Source organism: Myotis myotis, unplaced genomic scaffold (assembly GCF_014108235.1).
Source record: "Myotis myotis isolate mMyoMyo1 unplaced genomic scaffold, mMyoMyo1.p scaffold_m19_p_23, whole genome shotgun sequence".
Lineage (NCBI taxonomy): Eukaryota > Metazoa > Chordata > Mammalia > Chiroptera > Vespertilionidae > Myotis > Myotis myotis.
In genome coordinates, this window is record NW_023416328.1 from 5,453,389 (window position 1) to 5,475,733 (window position 22,345).

General features: G+C 51.8%; 1 protein-coding gene across 1 annotated transcript in view; it reads left to right on the top strand.

The window, feature by feature from the left end:
* Positions 1-8,061: 8,061 nt before the first annotated feature.
* The window catches only part of AGBL1 (ATP/GTP binding protein like 1), a 235,866-nt gene continuing 221,582 nt past the window's right edge, over positions 8,062-22,345 (top strand). The window contains exon 1 of the mRNA XM_036355828.1: positions 8,062-8,439. Within this exon, the coding sequence (XP_036211721.1) occupies positions 8,389-8,439 (51 nt within the window). The 5' untranslated portion in view covers positions 8,062-8,388. The remainder of the gene's footprint in view (positions 8,440-22,345) is intronic.

Below are 22,345 nucleotides of genomic sequence, written 5' to 3' on the forward strand. Positions count from 1 at the left end.
GATAAAAGACTTAAACATACGACAGGAACCCATAAAATTATTAGAGGAATCCACAGGCAGCAAATCTCAGACATATACCGAAGCAATATCTTCACTGATACAGCTCCTAGGGCAGTGGTGGCGAACCTTTTGAGCTCGGCGTGTCAGCATTTTGAAAAACCCTAACTTAACTCTGGTGCCCTGTCACGTAGAAATTTTTTGATCTTTGCAACCATAGTAAAACAAAGACTTATATTTTTGATATTTATTTTATATATTTAAATGCCATTTAACAAAGAAAAATCAACCAAAAAAAATGAGTTCGCGTGTCACCTCTGACACGTGCGTCATAGGTTCGCCATCACTGTCCTAGGGCAATGGAAACTAAAGAGAAAATAAACAAATGGGACTACATCTCATTGGTATTTAAAGAGAGTGGAAGGGAGGGGGAGAGGAGACAGAGAGAGAGAGAGAGAGAAACATCGATGTGAGGGAGACACATCGATTGATTGCTTGCCTCTTGCACATACCTGACCAGGGCAGGGGATCAAGCCTGCACCTGAGGCACATGCCTTTGACTAGAATTGAACCTGGGACCCTTCAGTCCACAGGCCGACGCTCTATCCACTGAACCACACCGGCTAGGGTGCAAGACCATCTCCCTTCCCACCATGATTGAGAGAGGCACCATTGGGGTTAAGGCACGTGCAAGAGGCAACCAATCGATGTCTTTCTCTCACATCGATGTTTCTCTCTGTGTTTCTCCCTCTCCCACTCTCTCTAAAAAATCAATGGAAACATATCCTCAGGTGAGGATTAACAACCACAACAAAACACACACACACACACAAAACCAAAAACAAAATAGCTCCTTTAATTGGCTCTTAACGTCGTTTCTCTGCGATGGACTCATCCCCTCGAGACACGGTGTGCTAGCTCAGCTCATAAAAGCTGTTTTTCCTGATCGCGTTCCAGGGTGCCACTCTCGGTCCTTACATAAAGCCGTCCTGGTAGGTTTTATGGGGCCAGGCGACAGCACATACCCACCCGGGCCTTGGCCCTCCACGCCTCCCGGACAGGTGTGGCCTAATCCCACTGGCAGGTTTTCTTTCCATCTTAAAACCCTTCTGCCCCTGGGAACGGACAGACTCCAAAGTGACCATTTGGCAGGTCCCGGCAGGGATCACAGGCTTATAGGCGTTACGCAAACTCTTGCCCTGGGCTCTGCGGAACTTACCATTAAAATCGCATTTTTAATTTTTTGTAACCATATTTTTATGATTTCAGAGAGGAAGGGAGGAGGAGAGAGAGAGATGAAAACATCAAGGATGAGACAGAATCATGGATGGGCTGCCTCCTGCACGACCCCTACTGGGGATCGAGCCCCCAACCCGGGCATGTGCCCTGACCTGGACTCGGACCGTGACCTCCTGGTTCCTGGGTTGACGCTCAACCACTGAGCCACACCGGCCGGGGCTAAAATCCTAATTCCTATTCCAAGAAGCATCTGTGTGAGCATGGGTCTTTGCCGCAGCTGTGCCCCTGTTCAGGGAGCGTGCCAAGTGCACCTGTCGCCCCTTCTCCAAAGTGTGTGAATTTGCAGAAATCCATTGGACGTGGCGGGTCTTTTAATTTTTGTGTTAAAGCTTTGTTGGTGGTGGGGGGAGGGCACGGGGAGAGAACCAGGGAGGCGCGAGCTCCGTGAAGAAGTAAGGCTGGCATCAAGTGGGAAGGCACGCAAGTTCCTCCCGAACATGGAACGCTATGCAAATCTGAGCTCCCAGGCACGTACATCACTGTGATGAGCAGCGGTCCTCAACCTGTGGGTCGCGACCCCTTTGACAGTCGAACGACCCTTTCCCAGGGGTCGCCTAAGACCATCCTGCCTATCAGATATTTACATGACGATTCATCACAGGAGCAACATGACAGTGATGAAGTAGCCATGAAAATAATTTTACGGTTGGGTCACCACATGAGGAACCGTATTTAAATGGCCAGAAGGTTGAGAACCACTGGTGATGAGGATGGGTTCCCACCAGGCAGATCCGATGGTGCCGTTTCTCTCTTTTCCGCGCCTCCTTATTTTCCCGGGTGGACGACGTGCAGTCACGTGACGGTCTTCCCTGGGATTCCTACGGGGAAGGAGGAGACGGGGCGCGGATGGGAGGGGAGGGGAAGCCAGGACAGACGGAGACCGGAGACCGGCTGGGCTGGTGGTCTGTGCCTGGCCGTGGCTTTGTCCAGAGGCCTCAGGTTCCCCCTCCTCGGGCCGGAGTCAGGCTTTCGGCCGTGTGACACAGGAAGCTGGCTTCTTGCTGGCTGTCCTCTGGGGGCCACCCACAGTTCCTGGCCACGTGGCTTTCCAACATGGCCACTTCCCTCATCAAGCCATGAGTTTCTGCAGCGTACAGCCATCTAACGTCATGGAATTGAGAGAGGCACAGCTCATGATTTTTGCCACTTTCTTTCTTTAAAAAAAATATATATATATATATATATGATTATATATATATATGTTAGAGAGGAAGGGAGAGGGAGAGAGAGAGATAAAAACATCAGTGATGCCCTGGCCGGTTTGGCTGAGTGGATGGAGCGTTGGCTTGCGGACTGAGGGGCCCTGGGTTCCATTCCGGTCAGGGACACATGCCCAGGGTTGCTGGCTTGGCCCCAAGTTGGGGGCATGGAGGAGGCAGCCAATTGATAATTCTCTATCATCATTGATGTTTCTGACTCTCTCTCCCTCTTTCTTCCTCTCTGAAATCAATAAAAATATATTTTTAAAAAAACCAACATCAGGGGAGAGAAACTAAGATGGCGGCATAGATAAACACTGAGAAATTGCCGCCTCCCACAACAATTGAAAAATACCGCAAAGGACAGAGCAAACATCATCCAGAACAACAGGAAGGCTGGCTGAGTGTAAATTCTACAACTAGAAGGAAAGAAAAGCACGCTGAGAGCCAGAGGAGCTGCAGAGGTGAAGTGCAGAGGTACAAGTGCAGAGGTACGGCGGCTCGCGCGCGCAGAAAGGGGGTGGCACCTGAGGACGCGGCTGTTTTTTTTGAATCACAAGCTCCCGACTGCTCTGAACTCCGGTTCCGGGAAGTCTCTGGGGACCCAGGATTCATGCGGGGAGAGGCTGGACTGTCGGGCAGCGGGTGAGCTTGAGTGCGACTTTCCCTCAGAGGTGCTTGCAGCAATTGTCGGGTCACTGAGACCCGCGACTCCGGGCGGAGAATCAGCCATAGCTGCTTGCTCCGCCCTTTGACTCCCTGAGACCTCGCCCCACCCAGGCTGCGGCAGAGGCTTTTGCATGTGAATGTACCTAACTGCAGCCGAGCCAGGCAGACCCAGAACTTCCAAGAGAAGGCCCAAGGCCCTGCAGCAGCTTGCATTGCTTCACAGCTGAGCCTCTTCGTGGCTCCTGCTGTGTGGCCTCAGGCAGAGGCTGAATTAGCACCTCCTTAGATCCAGGAGCCATTGTACCCAGTGGTCAGAGGGGGACCATCCAGATTGCAATTCCTCAGATCCATAAGGGACACACTCAGGGAGCAGACTCAGTGAGCACCAAAGCCCTACTGAAGCAAGTCTTGCCCCAGAAGGGTGTCTTCAGCACAGAAGTTCTCCCACTTCAGACACAGCTAATTCTCACAGCCAACTGGCCTGGAGGTCAATTCCTCCCAGTGATCCTACAACAACCAAGGCACCAAGAGTGCACCAAGAGTGTCCACCTGAGGTAACTGGGGAGGCTGAGCCACTGGGCCCTACAGGACACCTGGAGCGCAGGGCCACTCTATCAACACAGGGAAGCAGCCAAAATGCGGAGACAAAGAAACAGGTCACAAATGGCAGAAATGGAGGAAAGCAAACGACTGGATATAGAGTTCAAGGCCACGTTTATAAGGTTTTTCAAGAATTTTATGGAAACCGCCGATAAATTTAATGAATCCCTCAATAAGTATAGTGAGACCATGGAGGACATGAAAAAGGACCAACTAGAAATTAAGCATACACTGACTGAAATAAAGAATAATTTACAGAGATCCAACAGCAGACAAGAGGATCCCAAGAATCAAGTCAAAGATTTGAAATACAAAGAAACAAAAAATACCCAACCGAAAAAGAAAAAAGAAAAGAGATTCCAAAAATATGAAGATAGTGTAAGGAACCTCTGGGACAACTTCAAGCGTACCAACATCAGAATTATAGGGGTACCAGAAGGAGAGAGAGGGCAAGATATTGAAAACCTTTTTGAAGAAATAATGACAGAAAACTTCCCCTACCTGGTGAAAGAAATGGACTTACAAGTCCAGGAAGCGCAGAGAACCCCAAACAAAAGGAATCCAAAGAGGACCACACCAAGACACATCATAATTAAAATGCCAAGAGCAAAAGATAAAGAGAGAATCTTAAAAGCAGCAAGAGAAAGACAGTCAGTTACCTACAAGGGAATACCCATAGGACTGTCAGCTGATTTCTCAACAGAAACCATGCAGGCCAGAAGAGAGTGGCAAGAAATATTCAAAGTGATGAATAGCAAGAACCTGCAACCAAGATTACTTTATCCAGCAAAGCTATCATTCAGAATAGAAGGTCAGATAAAGAGCTTCACGGATAAGAAAAAGCTAAAGGAGTTCATCACCACCAAACCAGCATTATATGAAATGCTGAAAGGTATTCTTTAAGAAGAGGAAGAAGAAAAAGGAACTCTTACCATTTGCCACAGCATGGATGGAACTGGAGAGCGGATAAATACCACAGGATCTCACTCATTTGTGGAATATAATGAACAACATAAACTGATGAACAAGGACTGATCCAGAGACGGAGAGGCATTGATTGGACTGTCGGGCCTTGGAGGGAAGGTAGGGGAGGGTAGCGGTAAGGGGGAAAGATCAACCAAAGGACTTATATGCAAGCATATAGGACTAACCAATGGACACGGACAACGGGGGGCAGGGGGGTGAGGGCATGAGCGGGGGGCGGGGGGTAGAGGGTAACGTGGGGACAAGGACACATATGTAATATCTTAATCAATAAAAAATATATTAAAAAAAAACCAACATCAGCGATGAGACAGGATCACTGATTGGCTGCCTCCTGCACACCCCCTACTGGGGATCGAGCCCGCAACCCGGGCATGTGCCCTGACCGGGAACTGAACCCTGACCTCCTGGTTCATGGGTTGGTGCTCGACCCCTGAGCCACAGCGGCTGGGGCTGGGCTACACATTTGACACGCGTGACTCACTTCAGTGAAACAACCCGTTGTGTCAGTTACCGTCCGCGTTTCAGTGACGGGGAACCGGGGGCCAGAGAATTTATGTAACTTGTTGAGAAGCCGTGCCGCTAGACTGGGCAGCACGTGGCGGTGAGTGTAAGCTGCTGAGTCCAGAGCCTTTGCCGCTCGCTTCTGTGCGTGGCGTGGCGCCTGCTCCGCCCTGCAGAACCGCGATGAGCCGTGTTCCCGACACGGATGTCCGAATGAATGGGCTACCAGCTGGAGCGTGGCCTTGCGCTCAGCGCCCCTCCCCAGCGAAGCCGTGCCCCGGCCGGTCCGGCACCCGCCTCCCGTCCTCCTGGCGTGGGGTCTCCCCAGCCTTCATGGATGCCGGCGGAGTGTCCGGACTGGTGGCCTCGATGGCGGATATTTCCATTTCTCCCCTCCACCGCCCCGTCCTGGGAAGCCTGACCTTAGCAGCCCTCCGTTCCAGTCTGTCTGTGACCTGATACTTCAGCGTTGGGGCCCAGAAGCCGCAGGCCTGACGGACATCCCACACCTGTCAGCACTCCAGGTCAGGCCACGGATGATGGGACCGGGCTCCGAGGGAGGGCGGGGCTGGTCTTGGCCGTCTCTTCAGAACGTTGTCAGGTGTCCATGGCAACAAAGCCCCGCGGAGATGCTGAGCGGAGACTTGGCCCTCGTCCTGCGCGGCGCCAAGGATATAGCGACCTTTGAGCTGCCGCTTGCCGACAGGGCTGGGAGGACTGGCGTGTCGCTGGCCCGGGGGTGGGCTCTCCGCTTTCACAGAGGCCACGGGAACCCGGGGTTTTCTGCCAGCTAGCTACGTGCCTGGCACTGTGCTGGGTGTTAGGCACATGGCAGGCTCCTCGGGCCCTTGAAAGACGTAGAGCCTGATGGTTACGCTGCTCACAGAACCGCTGACTGCCACGCACGATCATCAGCACTGTGTTACACACGCGTGGGATTTGGAGACACGGGAAAGGCAGCAGGGAGTCCTGCCCGCGGACAGAGTGATGCTTAGGCTTCCAAAGGCAGACGTGGTTCGCTGCGAGATGAAGTCAGTGCAGTGGCCGGCACAGAGTAGGGCAAGCACGGTACCTGGCACACAGTGGGTGCTTACGGGTAATACCTGGTTAGGATCAGGATCAGCAGCAGTAGCGGTAGCACCCTAGGTCACGAAGAAGAGGTGAGTGATATATTTTTGTTAATACGTTTTTATTGATTTCAGAGAGAGGAAGGGAGACGGAGAGAGAGACAGAGACATCCATGATGGGAGAGAACCATGGATCGGCTGCCTCCTGCACGCCGCCTACTGGGGATGGAGCCTGCAACCCGGGCATGTGCCCTGATCGGGAATCGAACCGTGACCTCCTGGTTCATAGGTCGACGCTCAACCACTGAGCCACACCGGCCGGGCAAACATTGCCCTTTTAAAGGAGATGACATCCGATTGAAAGACACTTTGGAAAACGGGGCCGTGTGACACTCATATGGCGCTCACCTCTGCCTGACCCCCAAGACTTCTTCATGGTCAACACCAGTGAGCTGAGACTCCCCGACAGCCCCCTTGGTTATTGGAAGGTGTGGAGGGCCCAGGGGAAGGCGTGTCCACGTGGCTCGGCGACCTCGCCTCTTGTAGGATCTGGTCCGTCACTCAAGGCTGCCGAAATCTTTTTGGATCCCACCTATGTCACCTGACAGATTTCTCTCTTTCTCAAACGGGCGTCGTCAGAAAAAATTGGAGAAGCATGCAGCCTTTCTTTTAAGCCAAGTCATTGATGAAAATGTTGAACAGGAATGAGCCAGGGGGCTGGGCTCTCTGAAGGCTGTGAGAAAACTCCCTCCAGCCCCGGCCGGTGTGGCTCAGTGGATAAAACATCAGCCTACGGCCTGAAGGGTCCCAGGTTTGATTCCTGGTCAAGGGCACCGGCCCGGGGTGCAGGCTGGGTCCCCAGTAGGAGGCGTGCAGGAGGCAGCCAGTCAATGATCTCTCTCTCTTCATTGATGTTTCTCTCTCTCTCTCCCTCTCCTTTCCTCTCTGAAATCAATAAATATATATTAAAAAAGGAAACTCGCATCCACATCAGTGCTAGCTTATTAATCACCTCTCTCTGGGCACTGGCTTTGTCCCAGCTGCAGGGTGAGTCCCCCTAACTGTGCAGGTCTGCGCTTATTTCCTGCAAAAATTCAAATACTGACGGGAAAGGGCATCTGAGCTACTGTCACCCATTTACTTCTTTTTGTATTTTGCTGTTGTTAGTCCTCACCTGAGGATATCTTCCCATTGATCTTTTAGAGCGAGTGGAAGAGAGAGGGAGAGACAGAGAGAAACAACGATGTGAGAGAAACACATCAATTGCTGGCCTCCTGCACGTGCCCGGACCAGAGCCTGGGCCGGGGAGGAGCCTGCAACCGAGGTACCCATGCCCTTGACCGGAAATCGAACCCTGACCTCCTGGTTCGTTCACAGGTTGACGCTCAACCACGCCGGCCGGGCCAGGCGTCCCATCCCTGCGGCTCGGTTTTCTCCATTGTCACACAGGGGTGGGATGCGGCGGCAATCACCAAACGCCCGCCCTAGGGTGACTGGGAAAGTGAAAAGCTTATGTAAGGGGCCCAGTCGGTAGGAAGTGTCCGGGGCTGTTGTTTTCCTCCTCGGCCAGGGCTCCTGTCCCGAAGCCTGGGACCTCAGGGGGCCCCGGGCCACCGTGCCCAGCCCGCCCCAGTTGTGCAAGCGCCCTTGGTTCTCTTGTTACCCGGGAGCCGGCAACAAACCAAAATAAAGGAAGGGGACAGGCGGGGAGGGCCGGCCTCCGCAGGGAGCCTGAGCCGGTCAGCTGGGAATGCCTGTCAGCCATCCAGGGCGGCTCCCGCATGGGCCTGGAGGTGGGAGAGTGACTCACGCCGGCCGGTGCCCTCTCCACCCCCGCGCCCACATGCTCGGCCCTCCCCAGCCCGGGGCTCACCTAATCCCCACCGTGGGAGTCGGGGGGCATGTGCGCCCGAGCCGAGGTCTAGGGTTGCACACAGGAGCCTGCGAGTGGAAGCCTCCGTGCAGCCAGCGTCCCACGGGGCGGGCAGCGAGGTCAGCCTGGCCGCCGCTGCCTCTCCAGCCCAGACCCGGCCGGCCACAGGCAGCCGCCGCCCCGCACCCCGGAGGGCATGGCCGAACCAGAGGGCAGCGGGCTGCAGGTGCTGCTGCACACGCTCCAGGTAGGAAGGGGCGGGGGGCGGCGGGGGGGGGTGCAGGCGGACCACCTGGTGGGCTGCGTCTCCGGGCCCCTCTGGCCGGCCCCTCGGGTGCCCGGGCTCCGTTGGTTTGCTCACCGGCAGTGACCGTAGCCTGGGAGTCAGCCGAGGCTCTCACCTTGAGGCGGACCTGAGGGATGCTCTGGGGGTTAAATATTTAGCACGGACGCTGTTGCTGAGAGCTCTGCTGAAGCCGTTGAACCTGGTGGGATTAGATGCTTTGCAGGGGAGGAGAAAGTGGGGGGAAAAGGCCCGCCTGGCACATGAGGACGTGTTGAAGCTGCCCCGCAGCCCAGCGAGAGGGGAGGCCCAGCCCAGGAGGCCAGGGGTACGGGAAGCCACTCCTCCGGGCTTCTGCTGAACGTGCTCTGGGTTCCTTAGAGTTGCCCGGGGAGCCTGCTAACGTTTCACCAGCCCAGGTGGGTCGGCCAGAGGGAATCAGGATTGCCTGGGGGCCCAGGGGTTGAGCGCCGACCTATGAACCAGGAGGTCACGGTTCGATTCCCGGTCGGTCGGGGCACCTGCCCGCGTTGCAGGCTCGATCCCCAGCGTGGGGCATGCGGGAGGCAGCCGGTCGATGATTCTCTCTCATCATGGATGTTTCTGTCTCTCTCTCCCTCTCTCTTCCTCTCTGAAATCAATAAAAATTAAAAACAAAACAAAAAAAGAGTCGCCGTGGGCCAGGGTCTGGCCGTCGGCCTCCCCACAGAGTGGTTCTGTTCACTCCTCGGTTTGAGAACTCTTGTCCTGGAGCAATCTTGGTTGCACCCTAGAATCACCTGGGGACTCGCCCCCACTCCCCTCGTGCCCCCCCTCCCCCCCATCAGATTTAATTGGTCTGGGAGCAGCTTGGCCATTGATGTTTAGAAGACGCCCAGGTGGTCTCCAGGTGCCGCTAAGGCCAAGAACCACTGCTTTCCAACCGTGGGCAGAGGCGTGAGCTTAACCGATGCAGAGAATGCCTGGGCTGGGAGGGCCCAGGGGTCGTGGAAATCTGAGGCTGTGATGGGGGGTCACGGAGGGTGGGCTGCGGTACCTCCGCCCTGATGTGGACTGTAAACGTTGTGCACTTCCGCTGTAAAAAACGGTCTTAGTTTTCCTCTGATTCTTTTTGTTTTTTATTATTTAAAAATATATTTTTATTGATTTGATAGAGAAAGGGAGGGGGAGAGAGAGAGAGAGAGAGAGAGAGAGAGAGAGAGAGAGAGAGAGAAACATCAATGATGAGATGCAATTAACCAGAACATTACTGACCAGCTGCCTCCTGTACTGGGGATGGAGCCTGCAACCCGGGCATGTACCCTGACCGGGAATCAAACTGTGACCTCCTGGTTCATAGGTTGATGCTCAATCACTGAGCCACACTGGCAGGGCTCCTGCGATTCTTAATGACAGCTGTGACCCTAAAAAGTTAAAGAATGAATAAATCCAACCTTCCATGTAAAGATAAGAAAACCGAGTCTCAGAAACAAAATAGCTTCCCCCCACCCCTCCCAAGGTCAGGTAACCACCTAACTGGGGAACTGGGACCGGCACCAAACAATTCCAAGATCCCGTGACGTCGTGTCCTTTGACTCATGCTATCCGATGCGTAAAAGGCAAGGACGCGTCTGGGCTGGGAGTGTCGGGGGTGGGAGCGAACCTCAGAATAAACTTTCCGCCGGCTCGGAACTCACTGCCAGTTGAGCACAGCCCCCTGAATTCCCACCAGTGGGGGGTTTATAATTGATATTTAGAATGATCGCTCCAGGCCATTGCGGGATTCTCAATCAAAGGGAGATTTAATTACGTTCCATATACTCTACTAAGTCCGCAATTAACCAGAACATTAAAATAACGGGATCGCGCTTTCCCTGTGCGCCCAAGTTGGTCGGAATCCGGGTGTAGAATTATTTGGGTTCCTGGCCTAGCCTTGAGCCAGCCCCCACAACTGTCCCCACGGGTCCCCCTTCTGTCTTGGCGGAACCAACCAGAACTCCGACATACAGTGCAACCTCGGTTCTCCAACGACCCTCTCCCGTCTCCAACAATTCGCTCTTCTGCCCGACAACGCTTTCATGCCGACACCTGTAGGATCCCTCACGCGGCTCTCAGGCGCCAAAGGGGAGAATCCAGAGTATGAGTCAGGTTACCGCTGTTAACATCTCAGGAAACTGGGCTGTGAATATTTTCCTGTGTGTGTGTTTGCTGTTTTTGTGTGTTTGTTTTTGCTTTTGTTGCTTCTTCGTATTTGTTATTACATTTTTATTTTTCACTGTACATTTCCTTTCCTTTTTGGTTAAGTTTTCATTTCCATTTCAGGTCCTTTTTGTTTTTGAAGTGTTTATTTCTAGATTAAATAGTACGTTAGACATGTACCGTTCGTATATAAGAAAGGTTAAAGGAGGGGATCATTTGGGGGTCTGGAACGGATTAATTCCATTGACGTTATTTGTAATGGGAAAAAATGATTCAGTTTTCGAACAGCCTTCTGGAACGAATTAAGTTCGAGAACTGAGGTTCCACTATATTTTATACATTTTTTATTTTAAATATATTTTTATTGATTGCAGAGAGGAAAGGGGAGGGAGAGATAGAAACATCAATGATGAGAGAGAATCATTGAGCGGCCGCCTCCTGCACACCTCCTACTGGGGGTGGAGCCCGCAACCCAGGGATGTGCCCTTGACCAGAATCGAACCCCAGACCCTTCAGTCTGCAGGCCGACGCTCTATCCACTGAGCCACACCAGCCAGGGCAGTTCCACTATACTTTAAAAAAAGAGGACCAGCCCGGCCAGCGTGGCCCAGTGGTTGAGTGTCAACCTATGAACCAGGAGGTCACGGTTCGATTCCCGGTCAGGGCACATGCCTGCACTGCAGGCTCCATCCCCAGTGTGGGGCGTGCAGGAGGCAGCCGATCCATGATTCTCTCTCATCATTGATGTTTCTGTCTCTCTCTCCCTCTCCCTTCCTCTCTGAAATCAATATGAATATCTTAAAAACATAAAGAAAGAGGACCCAGAGCTCTAGATATTCCACACAATCGTATCTCGTGATGGATTTCAGGCTCTCCCCTAACCCCCGCGGACGAGGAGGGCCCTGGAGTTTCTGAGACGTTAGCTGAACTGCTTTCAACGGGAGATCCTAAGGGTGTTACTGATTCAAGCCAGACCCTCTTTCCTTGTGCACCAAGGAGAGAGAAGGCTTGGTATTGCTTCTCTAGCCTCTGGGGAAGACTGTGGTTGGTGTTAGGGTCGCCCAAGGAGGTACACACGAAGCCGAAAGGGGTAAAGAATTAGGACTTTTTTAGGTCATCTGGGAACTAGAAGGGCCTGCCTGTGGACTGAAGGGTCTTGGGTTCGACTCCAGTCAAGGGCACATGGGTGGCAAGACTGGGGATACTTGCCTACGCTTTTCATCATTCCACCCTGCTTTTTTCCTGGGCGGACGCCAACGCACTTGGATGAAAAGGAAGGCATCTCGTTCCGTTGCGTTCTCATCTCTCCCCGTGCCCCACGCTCATGGGGGACGACAAGGGGCAGCCCGGGTAGCAGCACGCGGGCGCCACGCCGGCTCCCGCGCCCCTAGCCCTCCCCCAGCAGCATCCCCCGCACGCCAGTGCAGCTCCTTATCAAGGCATGAAATGTGGGTGATGGTTCGGTCAGCGTGGGCAGCCCCGGAGCTGCAACACGGGCACGTTTTTGCGGTTGTGCATGGGTGCTCTGGGGTTTGACGTTAGAGCTGCTCCAACAGAATCCCAGGTCTGTGTGTCTTTGCCAACAGGAGCAGAGCGGGCGCCTTCTCTCGGTCATCTGTGATGGATTGGGAGCGAGGCCGCAGGATGTGGCTTCCTGTCTGGAGGGAGCATTGAGCTGCAGGTCATCGGAAACCTGGTGGGGGGACAAGACTGTTGGGTGGGATGGTATGTCCAGAAGAGCAAGGCCTGCCCAGGCTGGTGTGGCTCAGGTGGTTGAGCATCATCCCGTGCAGTTGAAGGGTCACCGGTTCGATTCCCGGTAGGGCACATACCCAGATTGTGGGTTCGGTCCCTGGTCGGGGCTCATGCGTGAGGCAGTTGATCGATGTTTCTCCCTCTCCCTTCCTCTCTCTAAAATCAATACAATTTATCCCTAGCCTGTTTGGCTCAGTGGATAGAGCGTTGGCGTCCTGGGTTTGATTCCAGTCAAGGGCACATGACTGGGTTGCAGGCTCAATTCCTAGTAGGGGGCGTGCAGGAGGCAGCCAATCCATGATTCTCTCTCATCATTGATGTTTCTCTTTCTCTCTCTCTCTCTCTCTCTCTCTCTCTCTCTCTCTCTCTCTCTCTCTTCCTTCCTCTCTGAAATCACTAAAATATATATTAAAAAATAGAAATCAGTACAGTTTAAAAAATTGTCTAAAGACGTAAAAAGGTGAGCAAGGTCTTTGAATTTTGACTCAGCCCCTCACCATGTATGGGATTCAGGACAGACTCTTGAACTTTTCTTTACTGGGATGCTTTTCATCTTGAAATGAGAATTAGAATACCTGCTCACGGGCTTATTCTGCGTGTATAGAGAAAATGCACGTGGAGAGGTCAGCATTGTGTGTGTGCCTGAAGGCCAGTCGTGATTGTATTGAAACACGGTGCCTGGCGTCATGGAAACACGATGTTAGCGTGACAAGGGAGGAGGACGAAAAGTATTTTTGGAGCACGTCTGCACGTGGTGACGGTCAAGGTAAACACGCAAAAAAATTCGATGGCCTTTGGAAGCCCAAACTCCTCCTGGCTGGAGGTCCAGGGAAGGCCTGAGAAAGTGGGTCAGGTGTCAGCAGGGGAAGGCGTGGTTGCCAGGGGCAGGAGGGCGCCCAGTGATCTTGCCCAAGTCGGAAAAGTGTGGGGAGCCCGGCTGGTATGGCTCAGTGGTTGAGCATCGACCTAGGAACCAGGAGGTTGGGGTTGGATTCCCGGTCAGGGCACATGCCCGGGGTTGTGGGCTTGATTCCCAGTGGGGGGCGTGCAGGAGGCAGCCGATCCATGATTCGCTCTCATCATTGATGTTTCTCTCTCTCTCTCTTCCCTTCTCCTTTCATTTCTGAAATTAAAAAGAATATATACATGTGTGTATATATGTATATATTTTTATTTATTTATTTATTTTTATTTTATTTTATTTTTAAAATATATTTTATTGATTTTTTACAGAGAGGAAGGGAGAGAGATAGAGAGTTAGAAACATCGATGATAGAGAAACATCGATCAGCCGCCTCCTGCACATCTCCTACTGGGGATGTGCCCGCAACCCAGGTACATGCCCTTGACCGGAATCGAACCTGGGACCTTTCAGTCCGCAGGCCGGCGCTCTATCCACTGAGCCAAACCGGTTTTGGCTATTTTTATTTATTTTTTTAAAAAAGAATATAAGGTCAGACATGGAGGCTTTGAACAAGGTTCTTCTCGCGGCCTGCGGGCCGTTCTGCTTGGGCTCAGAGGCCAGATGGCCATGGGGGTCAGCCTTGGCCTCGGGTTTCAGATGAAAGGCAGGCTCAGGTTTCACACTTGGGGTATCTGATGGAACTTTCCCTGAGGGATTTGGAGAGAAGGCTGCGTCTCCAATAAATGTCCATAATGAATTCTCTCTCCCCGCCCTCCCCCCTCCAAAGAAGAAAACCGCAGTGGGTGGTAACATCTCTTTTCTCTGGATCCCACCACCCAGCACAGCTCCGTGCCCTAAATTTCAACCCCCTGGGCTTCTGTACCCCACCCCCCTTAAGACTCGCGTTAACCCAAGCCGCCCCTATAACGATGCACAGTAGCTAAGTTAGGAAGAGGCTCAGAGCAAATCCCATTTTCTCCTGGACTTCCATCATTTAATCATAAAATATACATTGCACATCCTCATATGTGTTGGTCTATATCAGAATATATACGTCAAATGTCCTAAAGGAAAAAAAAAAAAATTCTCCAAAGGACAGCTCAAATTCTGGGCTGAGCAGGAGGCTAAAATGATGCGGGGCAACATGGCTCAGAGGTGGAGTGTCGACCTATGAACCAGGAGGTCACGGTTCGATTCCCGGTCAGGACACATGCCCGGCTTGCGGGCTCAATTCTCCGTGTGGGGCGTGCAGGAGGCAGCCGGTCCATGATTCTCTCTCATCATGGATGTTTCTATCTCTCTCCCTCTCCTTTCCTCTCTGAAGTCAATTAAAAAAAAATCCTCGGGTGAGGATTAAAAATTAATAATAACGGCTGAAACCTGTTCAGCTCAGTGTATAGAGCGTTGGCCTGCAGACTGAAGGGTCCCGGGTTCGATTCCGGTCAAGGGCATGTACCTGGGTTGCAGGTACATCCCCAGTGGGAGGTGTGCAGAAGGCAGCTAATCGATGTTTCTCTCTCATCGATGTTTCTAACTCTCTATCTCTCTCCCTTCCTCTCTGTAAAAAAATCAATAAAATATATTTTTAAAAAATAATAATAATAAAACAAAATAAAATAAAAACAGAACCCACTGTGGGAAGCATTGGAGGCTCCAAACCCGCCAGCAAACGATGTATGCACCCCAAGATCCAGGCACGCCCCGGCGTGGATGTGGTCACGGGACCCTGTGGTCTCCACGTGCCCGAGAGATAAGGTGGACGTGGGGAATGTGCCCAACAGCGGTGGTCTCCCACGAGGCCTCTCCCGTTCTCGCTTCTTCTGCATCTGGTGGAAGTCTGCGGAGCTTCATTTCGGTCTGTAGCGGCCACACCTTGGGGTTACTGGCCCCAGAGAGATGAGTTTCTATCCTAGTTCCCACACACGCAGACTACGTGCTCAGGAGGGGGTTGCCTCGCTTCTTCAAGCCTCGGTTTCCCCACCTCTCCTTCGCCGTGTAGTGTCCTGCTCCCCTGGCGCCGTGGCTTGCTCATCCCAGGAGCTCTCTCATGGGAGATGAATGCTTCGACAACGCCATTGTGCCACTTAATTTTGAGCATATTTTGAGTTTTTGGTCCTCCTTCACATTTGCAGCGTAGGCTTAAAAAATGACCCAACTTGCCCTAGCCCAGTGGTCGGCAAACTCATTAGTCAACAGAGCCACATATCGACAGCACCACGATTGAAATTTCTTTTGAAAGCCAAATTTTTTAAACTTAAACTTCATAGGTAGGTACATTGTGATTAACTTAATTAGGGTACTCCTAAGGCTTAGGAAGAGCCACACTCAAGGGGCCAAAGAGCCGCATGTGGCTCGCGAGCCGCAGTTTGCCGACCACTGCCCTAGCCTGTTTGGCTCAGTGGATAGAGCGTCAGCCTGCGGACGGAAGGGTCCCGGGTTCGAATCCGGTCAGGGTCACATGCCCGGGTTGTGGGCTCGATCCCCAGTGGGGGGCGGGAGGAGGCAGCCGACCAATGATTCTCCCTCATCATTGATGTTTCTCTCTCTCTCTCTCTCCCTCTCCCTTCCTTTCTGAAATCAATAAAAAAATATATTAAGAAAAAGAAAATGCCTAGGTAAAAAAAAGTACTAGCTAAAATTAAACAAAAAAGTGACCCAGCTTTATAGCACTTCTCCTTCTGCATATCCAAAAAGGAAAGGCTGTTAATATTTGCGCTGGAGGTCCCGTCTGTCATATTGATTCTTCGAAAACGCTGAGAATTATCGTAGCGCTCAAAATCAATTAAGGGCATTCTGCACGTGTCACTGAACGACACTTGAAATAAAAAAGTGTGCGTCAGCCACTGACATTTCAAGGGCTATATTTGCTCGTCACTGAGGCTTGACAAATGGAAATTAGTTGCAAACCTGGCCGGAATGGGAATCCAATACTGTCTCCAGTCTTGTTGAACAGTCTTATTCAAGAACTCTCTGTATGTAACACGTATGCCGTTTTTCCATTTGGGATATTGTGACGGGGTTCCATTTGAAATCTGAAGCTGGCTGTTTGACAGTTGGTCCTGTCTCTTCAGCCTGGGGCTCGGTGGGGCAGAGATGGCGGTAGCCGGCTGGTATGTTCCTACTTTGCTTTGGCGGGGGTTTAGCACCCAGAGGTGCCATATTGGACATGGCATACGGGCAGTCATTGGGTCTGGGCTGCCGGTCACTCCTTGAGCCCATTCAGCAGAGACAGGGTGGAATCCTACGTGAGCGTTGGTTCCAATCCTGCCGGCAGCGTGGGGGAGCAGCAGGGCACCCACAAACATCTGCTCTGCCCCACCATAAGCCAGCTGCTGATGGTGGGTGAAAGGACAAAGGTTACATGGGAAGTCGGCAAAAGGGTGATGCCAAATGGGCAGTTTACAGGTGAGCGGGCTGGAGATTTGCAAAGGCCTGTGGGTATGCAAAGGCTGGAGATTTGCAAAGGCCTGTGGGTATGCAAAGGCTGGGGGTCTTCAAAGGCCTGTGAATATGCAAAGGCTGGGGGTTTGCAAAGGCCTATGGGTGTGCAAAGGCTGGAGATTTGCAAAGGCCTGTGGGTATGCAAAGGCTGGGGGTTTGCAAAGGCCTGTGGGTGTGCAGAGGCTGGGGGTTTGCAAAGGCCTGTGGGTGTGCAAAGGCTGGGGGTCTGCAAAGGCCTGTGGGTGTGCAAAGGCTGGAGATTTGCAAAGGCCTGTGAATATGCAAAGGCTGGGGGTCTGCAAAGGCCTGTGGGTGTGCAGAGGCTGGGGGTCCTCAAAGGGCTGGCGCTCTGGTTTCCGCAGTAAAGCTGTTCATCTTTCCATGATCACAGGCAGCTCCCAGTGGGGAGGACGGGCTGCCTTTCCAGGGGAGCTCCCAGGGCCCGTGTGCAGCTCCCAGCCAGACCAGAAGGTGCCTTTTTAATCAGAACAGCACAGCCGCAGTCACAGAGCGTGATTCATATTTCTTTTTTTAAAAAATATATTTTTATTGATTTCAGAGAAGAAAGGAGAGGAAGAGAGAGATAGAAACATCAGTGATGAGAGGGAATCATTGATCGGCTGCCTCCTGCATGTTGGACTGAGCCCGCAACCCAGGCATGTGCCCTTGACCAGAATCGAACCTGGGACCCTTTGGTCTGCAAGCTGACACTCTATCCGCTGAGCCAAACCGGCCAGGGAAATGACTCATATTTCTTACAACTCTAGCCGGTCCCCGATATTCTGTTTCTGCCCCTATCACAACTGCCCCTGTGGGGAGTGGCCTCGGTCCTCTGAGTGGCTCAGTCTGCGGGGACGGTCTCTGGGTGTTCCAGGAACGTAGCCCATCGCCGGGACTTGAACACAGTGTTGCGTATTTTTACTTCCGCAATGAGAAGTCTGTTCTGTGACCTTGGCTCCTGAAATATAGAAGGTGGAGGGGTCAAGGGAGGGCCTGTTCTTTTCACTGAAGTCACGGTCAGCTTCTTGCACCTGCTCACCCTGCAGCCTTGGGGACTCCATGTACCGGGATGTGGCCAGGAAGATAACTGTGTCCTTGCTGAGTGTGGTGCCCACGACAGTTCATTTCTTTAAAAAATATATATTTTTATTGATTTCAGAGAGGAAGGGAGAGGGAGAGAGAGAGAAGCATCAATGATGAGAGAGAATCATGGATCGCCTGCCTCCTGCACGCCCCACACTGGGGATCGAGCCTGCCACCCTGGCAAGTGCCCTGACCGGGAATCGAACCGTGATCCCCTGGTTCAACCATGGAGCCACACTGGCCGGGCTTTTTGACTTTTCAAAGTAAGTTATTTTTACACTAGAGGCCCAATGCAAGAAAATTCATGCAAGAGTAGGCCTTCCTTCCCCCAGCTGCCAGCACCGGCTTCCCTCCAGCACCCGGGACCCGGGCTTCCCTCCTCCGGCCGTTGGCAGGCGCCCGGGACCCCAGCTGCTTCCCTCCGGCCCCGGCTTCATCCAGAAGGACGTCCGGAAGGACGCCTGGAAGGACATCTGGTCTAATTAGCATATTACCCTTTTATTATTGTAGATGATAATTGACAGTGATATGCATTTTACTGCTCATCTCATGGTCCAGATGAGCCCGGCGAGGTCACGCGTGGTGGATTGAAATGGCAAAGATGGAATTTTAGCAGGGACGCCCACTAGGCTGCTAGAGTACAGAGCACTGATACGCACTTCCTGCTAGGTCTTCCCTCTATTGGCTGTGTATTTCATTTTTTTCCTTAAAAAAAAAAAAAAGAATTCTGCCCTTTGTGGCTTCGAAGATCACATGAGAAGAGTCGTTGCGATCACTGTCAGTGGAGGAGAAGAACCTTAGAGGGCCTCGGTTGCGGTTCTGTTAGGGCCCGAGGCAGCGATGGCCAGAATGACTTACTCTCAGGCCCAGATGCCACTCCGTCACCCCGGCATCCGGTGCCCTGGGGTGAGGACCACGGCTTCTCCTCATTTCCTGCCTGACTTCTCCACATGGGCAGGCTCACGGCTCTGTCTCGCTTCCTCTCTCTCTCCTTGTTCTCAGTCCGCTCTCCCCGCGTGGCTTTCTCCGTCATATACCAGTCATTCGTCAGGGCTGCCTCCACCCGTGTCTCTCTCTAGTCCCCACCTTCCCATGGTTAATGTAACCTGTAAAGAATTTTTTTTGTGTGAGTTTATTTGAGCCCAACTGTCGACAACTACCTGGAACCAGAATCTCAACGTATCGAGAGAATGCCCCTGAGAATGGCGTTTTCTTCACCTTGTTTTGGACATTACCATCCAAGGAAGAGATGTACGTGGGGGTACATGAAATCCATGGGGCATAGATGAGGGAGGCGGGACAAAGCAAAGGCAGGAAACGCCTGGGATTGGGTAAAATGTAAAAGGGCAGACACTTGCTTGTCTTACTTAGGTGGGTGCAGGACAGGGAGCAGTCAACCATTAACTCAACAACAATAAGGGGGTTGTGGTCTCTCTCTGGTGCACTGGGTGTGCCCGGAGGGGTCCAGAAAAAGGGAAATTACAAGTTACCCTGACATTCCAAAGGTCTGTTATCTTAGATGCAAACAGACAATATAGGCTCAGTTAAAGATCAGAGTTGGGCCCTAGCCCGCTTGGCTCAGTGGATAGAGCGTCACCCTGCGGACTGAAGGGTCCCAGGTTCGATTCTGGCCAAGGACACACGCCTGGGTTGCGGGCGCCATCCCCAGTACGGGGTGTGAAGGAGGCAGCTGAACAATGATTCTCTCTCATCATCGATGCTTCTATCTCTCTCTCTCTCCTTCTCCCTTCCTCTCTGAAATCAATAAAGAAATATATATATATATTAAAATAAAAGATCAGAGTTGGTCTTTCTCAGGGAAGATACGGGCCTAGGACATGACTACACAGACTGCTTTTCAATGAAAAAAAAAAAAATTAATTTCAGACCATCCTTGGTGGTTACTTTAGGTCTCTGAGTTTGCAAGGCCGCCCCGCAGGCCTTCCCTGAGTTCATCAGGTTAGCACGCGGCCCCTTTGCGCCCACACCATGAAGCTCCAGACACTTATATGCAGGTGAACAGACACCCCAGTGTTCTGGGACAGCCCCCACTTATACGTGTTATCCAGTTATCATCACGAGTAGCACCCCATCTCTCCCTCAAAAGGCACAGTTAGGTAACCGACACGTCCCTGGAAATTTGACATCTTCACTTGAATATCTTACAGGCATTCCAATTACTGTGAGCTCTTGATATATATATATATATTTTTAAAAAACTAATTCCCATATTTCTTCCCAGTTAATAGCGTCGATACCCACCGGTTGCTTTTCCTTGGTCGTTTGATTTCTCGGATCGAGTCAATAAACTCTCCAGGCTGTGCATTCAGAACGCATCCCCCGTCTGCCCGATGCTGTCTCCTCCCCACAGTCTAGTTCAGCCATAATCATCTCTTGCTTGGACGGATCTTAAAATCCATTCTCTGTATCCTAATCAGGTTGACATTTAAATCAGTTCATGACATTATTATTCTTATTTATTTTTTGGCCTAAAATCCTCTTACAAGGAGGGAAGTAAATAACTGGGAACAATAATAGAATTTTCTGTGCCACTAAACTAGGCAGGGCAGAGAGAATTTATTGAGCGTCATTGTGCGAGGTTATTTGCATTTGCTCTGTTATTTAATTTACGCTTCATCTCATCTCTGTGTCCGTGGGCATCATTCCAGTGCGTTCCAGCTAAAACAAAGCAGAACAAAAGAAGCAAATTGATAAACAAGAAAAATGAGGCTCAGAGTGGTGACAATATCTTGCTCACACAGCTAGCAAGTGTTAACGCCGGATTCGAACCTGAGTTGGTTCTCCCTAGTGCTAAAACCCGAGGGTTGTCTGTTTGGATTGTTCGAAACTTTGTTGGAACTAATCATCTCTCTTTTTTTTTTTTTTTTAACATATTTTAATTGATTTCAGAGAGGAAGGGAGAGAGCGAGCGAGCTAGAAACATCAATGATGAGAGAGAATCATGGATCGGCTGCCTCCTGCACGCCCCACACTGGGGATCGAGCCCTCAACCCGGGCATGTGCCCTGACCTGGAATCGAGCCATGACCTCCTGGTCGATGCTCAGCCACGGAGCCACGCCAGCTGGTGCGGTCATCTTTCCTCATCTGTCCTCAGGAATGCTGTGTGAGAGGTTTTTGTGTTCCTCGGGCCGTTTGCCTAATGATTTATCTATCAATTGTCATCATTACAACCTTGCTGAAGACTTTCCCTGGGTGACTGTATTGAGTAAGAACAGATAGGCGATGGATAACAGAAAGCTGACAGTCGCCCTTTTGTCCTTCCTCTCATGAAGAAGCCTGGGTGAGCCGGTTTGGCTCAGTGGATAGAGCGTCGGCCTGCGAACTGAAAGGTCCCAGGTTCCATTCCGGTCAAGGGCATATGCCTGGGTTGTGGGCTCGATCCCCAGTAGGGGGACTTGCAGGAGGCAGCTGACCCATGATTCTCTCTCATCATGGATGTTTCTATCTCTCTACCTCTTCCTTCCTCTCTGAAATCAATAAAAATATATTTTTAAAAAATCATTATGTCTGAAATCCAACCCTAGGGACGTCTGATTCAGTAGGTCTGAAGGGGTTTGAGAATCTGTAGCTTAAAAAGTTGTCATAGCCTGGCTGGTGTGGCTCAGTGGCTGAGCATCGACCTATGAACGAGGAGGTCACGGTTCGATTCCCGGTCAGAGCACATGCCGGGGTTGTGGGCTCAATCCCCAGTAGGGGTGTGTGCAGGAGGCAGCTGATCCACAATTCTCTCTCATCATGGATGTTTCCATCCCTCTCTTCCTTTCCCCTTCCTCTCTGAAATCCATAAAAACATATTTAAGAAAAGAAAAAATAGAAGCCATCTCTGACCGCCCCCCCTGCCCCCCCCGTCTAGGGGGTGTCCATTCAGGAGACGTTCTCACCTTTTCCCGGGCTCAGCCCCACTTCCACAAGTGCATCTGGCCCTGTAGGAGCAGTTCTCCTTCGAGGTGCTAGGGACCCCCAGTTCACCTCGCCTTTCCCCCTTTGCTTCTCTCTGGGCTGAAGACTGGCAGCGGGGGTTTGGGGGGGGTGGAAAATGAGACAAGTACAAAGGCTCCATCTCGCAGCTTGGATTTCAGAGACAACAGAACAAAACAAAACACGTGTTCTCAGGGCGTATCTGCCCCATGTTTACGCTGACAAAGGCTGCTGTTGGCCCTCTGCAAATCAAGCGCCTGTGACAACACTGTAATTACGCTCCCGAAACAAAGCCGCGAGGAGATGCATTTAAATATCCTTTATTTGCTTGCTCCAGGGGGGCCTGCGCATAACAGGGCTGGAGAGCAGGTGCAGAGGTTAAAAATACACGCGACACAATCAAGAGCCCTGCCGGCTTTCTGTGTGTCTGTTGCAAATGCGAGTGTTTCCCTGAGGCCTGAGCATTTAGGGAGGTGATGGGGGTAGATGTGGAGTTTGATGCCTGGATTCTGTCCACAGGGCGGGAAAACACGGTACAGAGGACGAAGCAGGTCTCTCCTCATTCGGGC